We start from the raw sequence: 14467 nt of genomic DNA on the forward strand, positions 1-14467 counted from the left end.
AAAATCAAAACTATGCTGTCAATTCAACTGGCATGAAGACCTGAGACTGTTCCATTAGGAAGTGCACTCCAATTAAACCAAATATATTCAGGCCCAATTGACAGGATGATCCACCAAAGCACAACATTCACTAAAGGAGTCCACTTTAAACCTTCACCCTGTGTGTCTAGCTGATGCCCTTCATCACAAACCATGGATAAAAATACAGATATCCGCCAAGGCAGCAGCAACACCTAGCACAAGTTGCAGATCCTGTCACAAACGGTGGATTGCAGACATATTGCGGATTTCCGCTGGAATTTTAGTTACCTCCAAGGATCCTTCCTGCTGGAACATGCAACCAGGAACAACGTCTCATTACGCAGGGTGGTAGCATGTGAGTTGCCATATTTGCCTTCATTGGATATTCCAAGCTGGCTGGGCTGGTTAGAGAATTGAATTTGGTGACAGAAGGGTGAAAGTGGGCTCCTTTATTGAATGGTGTGCTTTGGTGGATAATCCTGTAAATTGGGCCTAAAGATATTAAAATACTGGTATTTGTTCCTTTAAGGAGTGCACTCCAATTAAACCAGTCTTAAGGCCCATACACACGTCTGATTTTTTCGAACGACGGGTCGTTTGAACGTCCCGTCGTTCAGTCGTTCGCCCGCTAAATCGGGCGTGTGTACAGACTGTTGTTCGCGTGATAAGACTGAGTTTGAGCGATCCGCCGGGCGGATCGCTCAAACTCAGTCTTATCACGCGAACGACAGTCTGTACACACGCCCGATTTAGCGGGTGAACGACGGGACGTTCAAACGACCCATCGTTTACGAAAATCAGACGTGTGTATGGACCTTTATGCTGGGAATACACGGTTTGTTTTTTAGGTGATTAGATGGTTCGATAGATAATTTCCGACATGTTAGATCTCCTTTTTGATTCTTTTGCCACTTGATTTCTGATAGGAATGAATGGAAAAAGATAAGAAAAACGAGCGGAAGATAAAAGAATAGACTGCAGAATCGAGGGGCAAAAACGATCGAGAGGAGAAACGCAAGGCAAAAACCACCTGTGCGTTCCCAGCACTATGTCTACATGTTAGTTAAATTGACCTTATTTTATAGCTTTGATTTTAATGTTGTTGTTTTTTTACACAAACAGAAGGAAGGGAGCACCTTTCCAACCAGGAAATGCAGCGTGCCAAGGCCTCTCCCCAGTGCCTCCTGGGGAGCACAGTTCAAATAGAACAAAGGAGGACGGCACCGCTGGCTGTATTCAAAGCTCTTTTAATAGCACCAAGTGGCAGCAGAGACAGACTGCTGTTTGTTATGCAACCCTTTTTCCAAACTGCTCAATAGCCATAAAAATGGTGACACATACACCTTTAAATATACCCTCCCAGTGTAGGAGGGGCCCCAAAACGGACCTGATGGAGAACTACGTCCCTGTGTATCACTGAAGTAAGGTGTGGATGCATTCAAAATAGCCAATAGGAACATTTACCTGTAACATGTGGGTCTCCCCGCCCCGTTAGGTGGATCGGCAGTCCCATGTTAGCAGAAAAACGCCCGCCTGGCATGTAACCCCTCCGGCTCACATCGTATGCCGATGTGGCCGCCGCTCTGACAACTTCCAGGTCAACCCGGAAGTGTACTTGGGCGCAGACGTCATTGGGGAAATCCTGCGGCGGCATTCCTGCAATAATCTAAATGGCCACAAGATGTCTCACATTGAATAAGGTGCGACAAAAAGGTTGCACCATTAGAGAAATAAAAAAGAATGTAAAGACCATTTGTGGCCACAAGATGCCAGGAGTTCCCTGTACCATGCGACGATAAGGTCGCATCAAAACAAAAAATATGTGCATCAACAAGGATGCGACCAGATGGTCGCAGCCACCCCTGAAAAAATGTACAAAGGACAAAAAGAGCAGAATATAGTTTTCCTGCCTCGTCCGCTGTAGGTTGGTAGCTAACGTGCAGTTGGGATCGCGGATATTCGATTTATGCGACGAGAGACGCTCCATCAGGCGCTGAGTGGTCTTGCCTACGTAGGCCAGACCACAGGGGCATTTAATCATGTATACCACATATCTCGATTCGCAATTAAAGCGACTGCGTGTTTTGAAAGGGACACCGGTGGAAGGGTGGTAGAAAGTGTCCCCCCGATCACATGCCCACACATGTGACAGGAGAGACATGGGTACATACCCTTCCTACCACTAACCTCCATCGATCCCACATTTTTCCTGGTTTTTGTCGGGTACCGACGGTGCCCTCCTGAATGACATCGGGGGATAACGCAGTTCTGCAATCAATGGAAACCCATCACTCAGAATGTGCCAGTGTTTCCGTATTGAACGGGCAATCATGTTGCTACAGACATTAAATGTAGACACAAATGGTAATCTGGGGCTGTTTTTTTTTTTTTTTTTCAAGCTGGTTTCCTTAGCATTATTTTGTCTACTATGTGCAATAAAGATTTGTTATATTGGCAAGCTCTGAGCTCCTTTACAGTCTTATTTTCAAAATACCATTTGTGATTCTAGTTTTTGACGCTAAATATCAGTTTCGTCATAAACTGCTTTAACTAATGTTTGTTCATTTTTGGGATTTTATGTTGTAGCTGTCCACCAGATTAAAGGTTACTTGGAAGCCTCAACTCTTTACTCGGCAGCTGTACAGTGAAATATTGGATAAAACCTTTTCTATCAAAGTCACCATGAGAACCTTGGATCTTATTGATGCTGCTTATGGATTTGATTTTTATATTCTAAAGGTAAGTTATTCTAAATATATAATCCTGAACTGATTGATTATAACAATGGGCATGTGCCATTTGCCTGTTTTAATCCTAGATGCATTTAAAATATTTCTGATGTATTTACTTTGCGGCAATTCATTTACTCGGTGGTGATTTTGAAGAAAAAATCAACAGGGCCATTCTATGAAGTTGGCGAAGCGATCACCTGACTGGAGGGAGGACGCCAGAACAGGTAAGTATTTAACCTCGCGCCCTCCGCCCCCTCCAATCTCTCCTCATTAAGACAAGCACTGGCATTTAAAAAAATAAATGCATACTGATGTGGGCTAACGTATAGTTAATAATTGTAACCTCTAAACTCACTGGAATAGATTGACTTTCAATAGTTTGAGTATTAAACTAATCCGTTAAATGTGCACAGGCGGTACATCGGTAAAAAGGGCGAGACCAGAGATGAATGTAAATTGCTGCGAATTTCAGCTGTGACCAATAAAAAAATAAAAAGTCTGATAAAATAGACAAAGCACAGAACATTTATATGGCGCTTTTTAAAAAAAAAAAAATAGCCAGTTGACCATTATGTGAAATGTTTTATGGTACTATGATCTAATTTTATATGCTCAGAAATATATCCATCAATGTACGTATGGATTTATTTTTTTCTCTTTTTAGACTCCACAAAGGGATTTGTGCTCTAAGCTAGGAATGGAATTAAAAAGTGCGATGCTAATACGTCTTGCAACAAAAGAACCAAATCTTCACCCTAATGATCCAATGAAAAGAGAACAAATTTACCAAAAGTATAAGGTTTGTGAATTGTTTTATTTTTTTTATGCCAAGAAATCTGCGGAGTTCTCTGTAAGTCTCTGGGGAGGGGGAGGATATATCACAATAAGTGGTGCAATAATTAATTTAAAATGATATCCATTGAAACAAACCTGAGGCAACCTGTAAATAAAAAAAAGTTAGGTAAGTATTTAAAGGGAAGGTTCAGGATCCCATAGAATTTTCCCATTCCTCTCTTTATTTTGTTCCACCACTGTCACCCTTTCAAAATGTGTGCCTTCGGAACTCCTCGGCAAGCTTCAGAAGCATTCGCATCCCCAAGTGCAGTATGATCCATTAGTCTTCGGATGTACTTGGGGACGAAGACTTATATGACTCGCAATAATTTCACAGGGGTAGGGAAGGTAGACAGAGGGGAACGAGACCATAGAGAGAGGACCAGGAAGATTCTAGGGGATCCGGAGGCATCCCTCTAAATCAGTGACAATCTAACTTACAGCAACGTTCACTTTAAGCGGCTAGGATTTTCCATCCACACCCGAGTCTTTTGAGCTGATAGTGATCTAGCAAGCAAATGCCATTGTTATACAAACCATGGCCCATATGCAATTCACTCCGTTTACTCCTAGGTGATATTTTGACACCATATCTATAAAAATTACTTTTAAAGCGGACCTGAACTCAGAACTTCCTTTCTGCTCTAAAAGATAAGCAACAGCATAATAACCTTTAACCATTTAGTGGCAATCCGCCACATTAAGATGTGCTGGAGCCTCTTAAAGGGAACCTTAACTGCTGCGGAAAAATAAATTCACTTACCTGGGGGCTTTCCCAAGCCTCCTGCAGCCGTCCTGTGCCCGCGCCGGTCCTTCGGTGCCCTCCGGTCTCCCTCCGCCGCTAAGTTTCGATTTCGGACGACTGCCAGTCGTCCTGGGGCCTCTTCCGCATTCCTGGTCGTAAACTGCAGTAAAGCGCGTCCGCATGACGCGTTTGGCGTCATGCGATGACGCGTTTGGCGTCATGCGGACGCGCTTTACTGCAGTTTACGACAAGGAATGCGGAAGAGGCCCCAGGACGACTGGCAGTCGTCCGAAATCGAAACTCAGCGGCGGAGGGAGACCGGAGGGCACCGAAGGACCGGCACGGGCACAGGACGGCTGCAGGAGGCTTGGGAAAGCCCCCAGGTAAGTGAATTTATTTTTCCGCAGCAGTTAAGGTTCCCTTTAAGGGTTCCAAGACATTTTATTGTGCTGCTCATCCCCGCCATTGATGTGCATGTGTCTGCTTGCCGCTCATACCCGTAGTGTCTCGGAGATCCGTGATTAGTGAAGGGAAAATAGTGTTCCCCGAACCAATTGCAGTGCCTGGAATAAAGGGACATGACATTGATCAGGGGCCATGTCCATTCCTTATAAAGGAAGTAGTAAAGTAAAAAAAAAAAAGTGAACACTTCCTAGTAAATCAGGACTGTCTCTAGCACCTTGATTAAAAATTAAGAAAAAGCCTCCCTGCCCCCAACAGGTTAAAAAAAATGCCTTATGGACTCTGCTTTTTTCAATATGTATATCATATGGGTATATTACTGTTATTTTAGTAAGTAAGGGCTTTTGACCGGGGACAAAAAACCAAAAACAGAAAAAGTACACCTATATTTCCAAATAATATATTATCTCCATGCATTGTTCTAGGAACATAATTTGAATGTTGTGATAGCTGGGATTAACGGGCAAGTAAAGTGTGTGTTTTTTTTTTTAGTGTTGCATTGCTTATTTTAAAACTATAGAGGATGGAATTAGAAAAATAGTGTATTTTTGATTTTCTTGTTTTATTCCTATAAAATGCATAAAAAAATTAAGTAATTACTGAAAACAAGTATTGCCCACAAAAAGCCTAATTTGTGGAAAAAAAAAATAAAAACAAGTTATAGATAATTTTGTTGTGATAAGTAGTAATACAGTTATTGGCGAATGAAAAGGATGAGCACTGACAGGTGAAATTGCTTTGATACATTAGGGTAAATCCCTTGGGAGAGAAGCGGTAAAAGAATAACTATAGATAAACAAGTTGTTTTTTTTAAATACTCTGTATTAGGGTTCACATTACCACTAGTGTCAGGGGCACTGTATTTATTACCTCAGTTCTCCCTGTCTGCCATAAAGCAGTTTAAAACCCTGACATAAGTATTATTATTCATTTAGAAATTATAGGTTCCCAAAAGTACAGTTTTTTTGCTTTGTGAGCTGACTTTGCATTTTATTAATAACTGGTTTTATTCATTATGTATTGAAGGCAGACTTGCTTTGACTCTCTGTCTGTGTCGAGCTGCTTCTCCACAGTCTGAGAATGTCACATTCCTCACTTGATACATTTAAGTAAACACAAGATAACATAATCTACAACTTCGGATGCGTCCACATTTCACTGCACTGAGCTTTCAAGCTCTGTGTGTAACCCTTCGAATGCTGGTCTAGTAAAAAAAAAAAAATGCTGATTGCATATAATATGCTGTAAATAGAAAGATGAAATGCTGGGTTATTTTCCGCTTTAAAATCATCCTTCACTCCTAACACAGCTCACAAATACTTCACTGAGTTCTCCTCACAGCATGCAGGAGAGTCTGAGAAGAAAAGATGATCTGATCTGATCAGATGAGATAACAGGTACCTAGATGTACTGGAATATTACTAGCAGTCAGGGAGAGATATCTATCTATCTATACACGGTGGCATAGTGGTTAGCGCTAACACCTTGCAGCGCTGGGTCCCCGGATCGAATCCCTGCCAGGTCAACAACTGCAAGGAGTTTGTATGTTCTCCCCGTGTCTGTGTGGGCTTCCTCTGGGCACTCCGGTTTCCTCCCACATCCCAAAAACATACAGATAAGTTAATTGTCTTCCCCCTAAAATTGGCCCTAGACTATGATACATCACTACACGATACATACATAGACATATGACTATGGTAGGGACTAGATTGTGAGCCCCTCTGAGGGACAGTTAGTGACAAGACAATATACTCTGTACAGCGCTGAGTAATATGTCAGCACCATATAAATGCTTAAAGAGAAACTCCAACCTAGAATTGAACTTTATCCCAATCAGTAGCTGATACCCCCTTTTACATGAGAAGTATAATGCTTTTCACAAACAGACCATCAGGGGGCGCTGTGTGACTGATTTTGTGCTGAAACCCCTCCCACAAGAAGCTCTGAGTACCGCGGTACTCTGGGCAAACTGCCACAATGTAACAATGTTCACAGACAGGAATTAGCTGTTTACAGCTGTCTCTAACAGCCAAAACAGCTAGGAGCAGCTACATAACCTGCCCACAGTAAAAATGTCACCATGTAATAAATGTCAGAATGTAAATCGGGGAGAGGAAAGATTTTACAATGAGCAAACACTGACTAAATTATTTATACATAATTATGGTAAAAAATGAAGCACTTTTTTTACTACATTATTTTCACTGGAGTTCCTCTTTAAATAAAATATACACCACTCCTGACTGACTGTTCATAATGTTACACTTCTGGTTCTGGCTGCAACATGTAACAACCTCTGGCTGCTCCATGCTGGGAGGGGTCGGAACCTTTATTAAGATACACTGCTAATGCCTTTCTGAACAGTCAGATAAGTGAAGAAAATAAACACACATTTCTGCTAATATAACCCCTTATCACCACTTGAATAAGATTCTTCCAGCTGGGTGATTACTAGACTTTAAGCTTCATACACACGCACAACCAAACTCGCTCAGTCAAAACGGCAAGATGAATTTAAACGACTTTAAAGGAACCCTGAGCAGTCCGCTAAAATAAAAATTGTCACTTACCTGGGGCTTTCTCCAGCCCACCTTAGACTGCGAGGTCCCCAGGCGTCATCCTGGCTCCTGTCCGTGTCCCTCCAGCAGCTCCCGTCACCGGCGACACCCAGGTCGGGTGTCGGGCCGGCTTTTCCAGGTTTCTGACGCTCCTCGTCATCACGGCGGCCGGCGTGAAAGTCCTGCGCATGTGCGGTTTTCTAAATCTAAACCGCGCATGTGCAGGACTGTCATGCCATGATGACGTATAGCGGCTGGCGTGATGACTAAGAGCGTCAGAAACCAGGAAGTGCCAGCCCGGCATGGGTGTCGCCGGTAACGGGAGCCGCCGGAGGGACACTGACAGGAGCCAGGATGACGCTGGGGGACCTCGCAACCTATGATGGGCTGGAGAAAGCCCCAGGTAATTGAAGTTTTTGAATTTAGGGGACTGCTCAGGGTCCCTTTTAAATGGCGGCAGGATACGTCTTAACGTGCACACGACAGACATACACACTGCACAATAAAACGAGCGACTGTTGGTTGAGAAATACGATTTGCATATCGCTTAATGCGAAGGAGAGATCTTTTTTGACATAGTTTAAAGTAAAATCGTACTAGATTTCTGTACACATTGCATTTTTCAAACAACTTTTCCCTGTCTTTTTGAAAATCAATCCGACAACCGGAATGATTCAACTTCTTGTTATCTGTCATTTGCCATTTCTTACCTCTTTTCTTACTCAGTCTTCCGCGTGTCTACACATGAAGACTGTCGTTCAATTTCCCCAAAACGTTTGATTTTCACTCATTGTAAAAGACGTCCGTTGCGTGTGTATGGGGCTTTACACTGAGGAGTTGATAGCAATTGTGCAGGAACCTGGTCTGTCATGCAGCTTCGACACATTTGTTTATCTGGATGTGTGGGGATTATTTTACAGAACAGAGGAACAGCTGTGTGAGGAAAGAAACTGCTCCTAATACTTGTGGTAATGTTTGTCATAACATAGAGCATTTTACAAAAATGCTTTAATCTATAGAGGTCCTTTAAAGAAAAACATTTCTTTGTTACAGCTGAGAAAAATCCTGCAAACCTGATTTTTTTCTGTCCTGTGCAAGAGTTCAGGTCCACTTTAAAGAGACACTGTAACTAGGAAAACTTCCCCCTGGGGTGTACTCACCTCTGGAGGGGGAAGCCTCAGGATCCTAATGAGGCTTCCCCCGTCTTCCTCTGTCCCACGGGGGTCTCGCTGCAGCCCTTCAAAGCCGGCCTGACAAATCCGTCAGCCTGTTCAATATTTACCTTTTCAGGCTCCAGCGGGGGTGTTGTTTCGGCTTTCGGCTCTGAAGTAGACGGAAAAACCCGATCTCAGTCGGGTCCGTTGTACTGCGCAGGCGCCGGAGACTTGCGCCTGCACAATAGAATGGACCCGAGTGAGATCGGGTATTTCCGCCTACTTCGGAGCGCAGCCACTGCGCCTGCGCTGGAGCCGGGAAGGTAAATATTTACATTGCCGACGTTGGGAGGGGCACAGCGGGAGCCCCGTGGGACGCAGGAGGACGGGGGAAGCCTCGATAGGATCCGGAGTCTTCCCCCTCCCGAAGTGAGTTCTCCCCAGGGGCCGTTTTTCTCAGTACAGAATTTCTTTAAGCCACCACTAAGCAAGAAAATACAATGGTTTTGACAGTACTTTTTTACCTACTTTTTTTTCTTTTTTTCCAAGAAAAAAATATTTAAGTAAAATAAGCATAGCAGTGATACAATCTAAATAAAAGTTATAGAATCTTCATAAAAAGGTTTCACACACAGTAACAAACCTATTACTCGTCATAAAGCTTTACTTGCATATGTGATGCTCTGTATGACCACTTGATAAAGGTTTTATGCATCTTTACCATAAGATTACTTTTGACAATAACTTGTAACACAGATAAAGGAAGCTTCCAAATGAAAGCATGCGTGAAATAAGTATAACACCAACAGAACAGCTCTCCGAGGGACACTCGAGAATGTACATATTGAAGTATAAGTTACACTGAAACCTATGCTCTTGAGAAAAGTTGACTAAATAGCTAGGAGTTTTGAGTTAGAATGGTGTACAGTTTAGCTCCTTTAGGGATGCAGGTGTATCCCTTTTCTCCTTAAAATTACACATCGGTCAAGTTTTGTTGCATATGTATCACCCATTTTCAGAATTGTCAGAGATACCCAAGAGTACTCAAGAGTAATTAAAATTGCCCATAAGTTTTGAGACCATCCCCACTATCCATCAATACCCAAGACTGTCTAAGAGAGCGTTTGTAGAGTTGTGTACTCATTCGTGATTTAAAGTCAGCCCACTGTGCCCAGGTGATGGTAAATTTATGAATCCTGTCCAGTTTGACTGCTCTAAGCTCCTCCGTATTGTAAATGAACTCGACCTTCACCAACCATACCTTCATGGAGGGTATCTTATCAGACTTCCACCACCTGGGGACAAGAGTTTTAGCCGCATTGAGAAGGTGGATCAGGAGGGAATTTCTATAAGTCTTGATAGACATATCATTGTGGTGAAGGACCAGGGTCAATTTATTAAAAGGTACTTGAAAAGAGATTTTCCCTGCCCACTTGTGCACCAGTTTCCAAAATCTTACAATTTTAAGGCAGTCCTACCATATATGCTCGTACGTGACCTGAAGTGAGTCACACCGTCAGCATTTCGTTGGATAATCTGGAATTATTTTGTTTAATGCAACTGGAGTTTTGTGCCATTTAGTGAGGATCTTATAGTTGGCTTCTTGGACTGAGAAATTTACTGAGCATTTGTGGGTAAGTATAAAAATATTTTCCCAATCCACCTCTCCCACGCTGTCCCCTTCTCCTTTTTCCCATTTATCAGTGAACGGTAGGGGCGTTTCTTGGTTTGTTTTCCACAGCCTTGTACATTAAAGACACAGTATAGGGCACCTCCTTGCCAGCATGGCATATTTCTTCAAAACCTGACAGGGACCTGCAGAATTGCTGTTTGTTAGAACTGTTGCTAATGTATGAGTAGATTTGACGTAAAGGCCATGAGGGAATCTTGAAATTTTGATGAGTATCACTAATCTTACCCTTCACCACAAATTGACACACTTTGTATTCAGAGTTAATTGCCTGTGTCTGAAGGAATGGACCTGTAACTCCTGGTCCAAAATCTGAATTGTGAACTAGACTAGTCAATGGACTCTTTACAGATGAGAGTTTAAGCGTGCTGCAGGCCTTCTGAAAGGTTGTTACCATGCTGTTAATAAGGGTAAACTCTCGTATGATATTTTTGGCTACAAGGTTAGGAATCCATGGAACACATCTGACAGTTGGTCCCAGAATTTGTTTGTCTAAATCCACCCACAATTTAACTCCCTTATGGCATGACCAATCAATAATCCTGGCAAGGAGGCATGCCGCATGGTATCTTTCATAGTTTGGCAATGCCACTCCAGCTTTCTGTTTAGGAAGATATAGTATATGTCTATTTACTCTAGGTGCAGATTTGTTCCGAATGAAAATTCCCACCCTTCGTTAGAGTTATCTTAAAAATTGTTTAGGCAATTGGATTGGGATAGCCTGCAGCATGTATAAAAGGCGTGGAAGTACATTCATTTTTATTACAGCTATCCGCCCAAACCAGGACATGGTAAGTCCTTCCCATTTTTTGAGATCTAACAATATCTTGGACTGAATATCTAGGAAGTTCTGCCTAAAGAGCAAGCCAGTATCCCTAGAAAGTTTAAGACCCAGGTAGGTGATTGTTCCCTCACTGCACTTGAAAGGTAAGGATTGTTTAAGTCTTAGAATCTTATCATCCGGGATTGTAATATTCAGAATCTCGGATTTGGTGAGGTTCATTTTAAAATTTGACAGCGATTCGTATATTTTGAAAATCTGTAGGGCTGCCTCTAAGGAGGATTCAGGGTTTGTCAAGAAAAGAAGGACGTCGTCTGCAAATGCTACTATTTTGAAACAAGTTACCCACTGATACCCCTTGAATGGAGGAGTCTATATTAATATGCCTAATGAAAGGCTCTAACGTTAGAATGAATATCAAGAGTGATAGAGGGCACCCTTGGCATGTGCCGTTATTAAGAGGAAAAAAAGTTGGAGAGGCACCCATTCACTTTTATCTGTGCCCTTGGGTTAGAGTAGAGTGACATGATTTTCTGTTTCAAATGGTCCCCGACCTCAATGTAATCCAATACTTCCTCCATGAAGTCCCAAGCTACTCTGTCGAAGGCCTTCTCCACATCAACAGAGAGGAGAAGGCCTTCGACTTTGTCATGAACTCTATAAGGGTAATAGCCTTTGTAGTATTGTCCCTGGCTTCTCTTCCAGGGACAAAACCTACCTGATCTTTCCCTATCAAGGAGGGTATAATTTGTATTAGGCGATTTTCAATGATATTGCTGAACAGTTTTGTGTCCACATTAAGTAAGGACATTGCTCTGTAATTGGAGCAATTCGTGTCGTCTTTCCCCTTTTTGGGTATGATCGTAATGTGTGCTACTTGCATTTCTGTCGGTAGTGGTTTGTCTTCTGAGATTTCATTAAAAAGAGCAGTCAAATGAGGTACTAATTCGGTTTTAAAAGCCTTGTAATAGGCTCCAGAAAAACTGTCAATCCGGGGCTTTTGTTAGGTTTTAGGGATTTTATAGCCGCTATTATCTCGTCATCATGAAAAGTCGCCCCGGTCTTCAAGTATATGAGGGTCAATCTTGGGCATACCTGAAGTGGTCAAGAAATAGCGTATTTTCTGAAGTCTGTCAGGTATTTCTCCTAGTATGTTAGTCTCAGGTTGTATGGAGTACAATTCTGAATAAAAATCTACTAATCTATTTGCTATATCAGTCGTTTTGTGTAATAAAATTCCTTTTTTTATTGCATGTGGCTTTGATATCTCCTCCAATTTGTTTTTCTCTGAGAGCTATGGCCAGGTATTTCCCCGGTTTTATTACCAGCCTCGCAAAATATACTTGTTCTCAAAGTAAATTCCGTCTGAAAACGTCTGTCCATCTCTTCTCTACATCTCTATCAGTTTGATTATATTGACCTGCGATGTATTGACTTTCGATAGTTCTAGCTTGCGAAGCTCCTCAAAAAGGGCCTCTATCTCTCTCCCGTTTTCTTTCTTAAGCCTGGCCTGCTCACCAAGCAGAAACCCCCCTCATGGTGCATTTTTGTGCTAAGCATACCGACGCTCTGCTGACATCTGGTGTATTATTGGTGCCAAAGAACACTTCCAATTCAGTCTTAAGTTTTGAAAGCACTTCAGGATCAGTCAATAATTGTGTTGGGAACCTCCAAATAAAGGTTCTATCTCGTTTATTGCCTAGCGCAATCGTAAGTACTACAGGTGCATGGTCTGATCTTGTGCGTACATCAATCCGAGCGTCTACAAATTTTGAGAGATCCTGCTGTGAGAGGAATATGTAATCAATCCTGGTCGATTTCTCGTGTAGGGCAGACCAGAAAGTAAAATCCTGTTCGGAAGGATGACTGGATCTCCACGTATCAACAAGCCTCAACAGCGCCAAATTTTGTTTGATCCTGTTCAGGACTTTGTATCTCGTGGAAGATCTACTATCTGATGTATCTAGAGATGGATTCAATGCTACATTAAAATCCCCTCCCAACACAAGCATTCCTTGCGCAAATGTCAGCAGAGCGTCAGCAATGGCAGTCATGAATGTGGCTTGACCTTTATTTTAGGCGTAGATGTTTCCTATGGTAACTGGGGTATTATTAAGAAGGCCTTTAATAAAAATGAATCTTCCTTCCTCATCAATTCTGCTATCCTGTAACACCCAGGCAACTTTTCTAGATATCTTTATTGAAACACCCTTGACCTTTCCATCAGAGGCTGTTGCATTGTACACCAAGGGAAATTTATCTCTTAAGTTAGAGGCCTATGTGCCTCAGATAGTATCCATTTCCTTTTGTATGGGGAATTCAGTCCCTGTGCATTTAGGGACATGATCGATATCGTGTTTTTAGCCATTTTTCTTGGAATGTATCAGGAACACCAAGAAAAACTGCTTGTGGAGACAGAGCCACCCAAAACTCACACAATCTCTCAGGAGTTAGTCACTTGTCCTATGGAGATGTGAATCAGGTGTATGTGTGAGAGTAGTTCACAACTTCCAGTTGGTGTTTGTACAGAGTAGAGGAGAACTAGCACCTCTACAAATAATCTGTAAAATTGCGTCAACGTCACAAGCTTGTGACGTGTCTTGGGTTGGGGGGGTGAAGAGAGATACCTATATACCAAGAAGTACTATATATAGGTTTTTATTGGACGATCCGGTATATAAGTACGGGTTTGACTATTAATATAGCATGATGGGGAGACAAGCGTCATCATGCTTAGCTTAATGAAGTAGCTTACTGCCTATTAATTATACAATTTAGTTGAAAATGCATTAAATCAGGAGATTAAGGGAAAAGGGGGATTAGAATAATATTTAGACCCTATGGTTTAGTGTAATATGACTACATAACCTTGTTTAAAGTGCTGATTCCCAGGTGGAGGGTTGTGCAGGAAAAGAGGAGGCACTTAGAGAGGTGGTGTAAGGTGGGTCTTTACTAGAAGGCCATATCATGTTCCCTCCTCCTCCCATTCAAAGTGATCAGATTGAGAGGTTGCATGAGTTATGGCATAGTGCTGGTCACGTAATATCCCCTAAGTCCAACATTTAACTGTATTAAACCTTATAACTCTATAAAGAGAAAGATAAAGGGAAACATAAAAAAGAAAGAAAAAAAAGAAACAACATCCTTAACAACAATAAAGCTGCAGGAGCTCTTAAAGCATGTTCGACACGAGACCGTGTGAGATGACCACTTGTAGAAAAAGTGTGGTTAAAGCATTGCATTATCATATATTGCTCCTTGTCTTTCCCTTAAAGTAACAATTACACTGGATCAACAGGGATATGTGAGGGAGCAGGCTGGTGTTGTACTTTGTTCTCTGGTTGAACTCGATGGACGTATGTCTTTTTTCAACCCAAATAACTATGTAAATAGTTGGGATGGCGTATTCTTTGTAAAGTCTCCGGGCTCTATATAGCTAACAGATTTGTCCTCTTTACCCTCTGTCTATAGTAGATCTAAAGACATCAGA

At 42.1% G+C, this 14467-nt stretch overlaps 1 protein-coding gene across 4 annotated transcripts in view; it reads left to right on the forward strand.

Annotated features, from left to right (window-relative positions):
* Window positions 1-14467, forward strand: part of MRPL28 (mitochondrial ribosomal protein L28) — a 62376-nt gene that overhangs the window by 32224 nt on the left and 15685 nt on the right. For all 4 annotated transcript variants that reach the window (XM_068246902.1, XM_068246903.1, XM_068246905.1 and 1 more), the window contains exons 3-4: window positions 2608-2760; window positions 3418-3552. In XM_068246902.1, coding sequence (XP_068103003.1) covers window positions 2608-2760; window positions 3418-3552 — 288 coding nt within the window. The remainder of the gene's footprint in view (window positions 1-2607; window positions 2761-3417; window positions 3553-14467) is intronic.

Source organism: Hyperolius riggenbachi, chromosome 7, assembly GCF_040937935.1.
Source record: "Hyperolius riggenbachi isolate aHypRig1 chromosome 7, aHypRig1.pri, whole genome shotgun sequence".
Lineage (NCBI taxonomy): Eukaryota > Metazoa > Chordata > Amphibia > Anura > Hyperoliidae > Hyperolius > Hyperolius riggenbachi.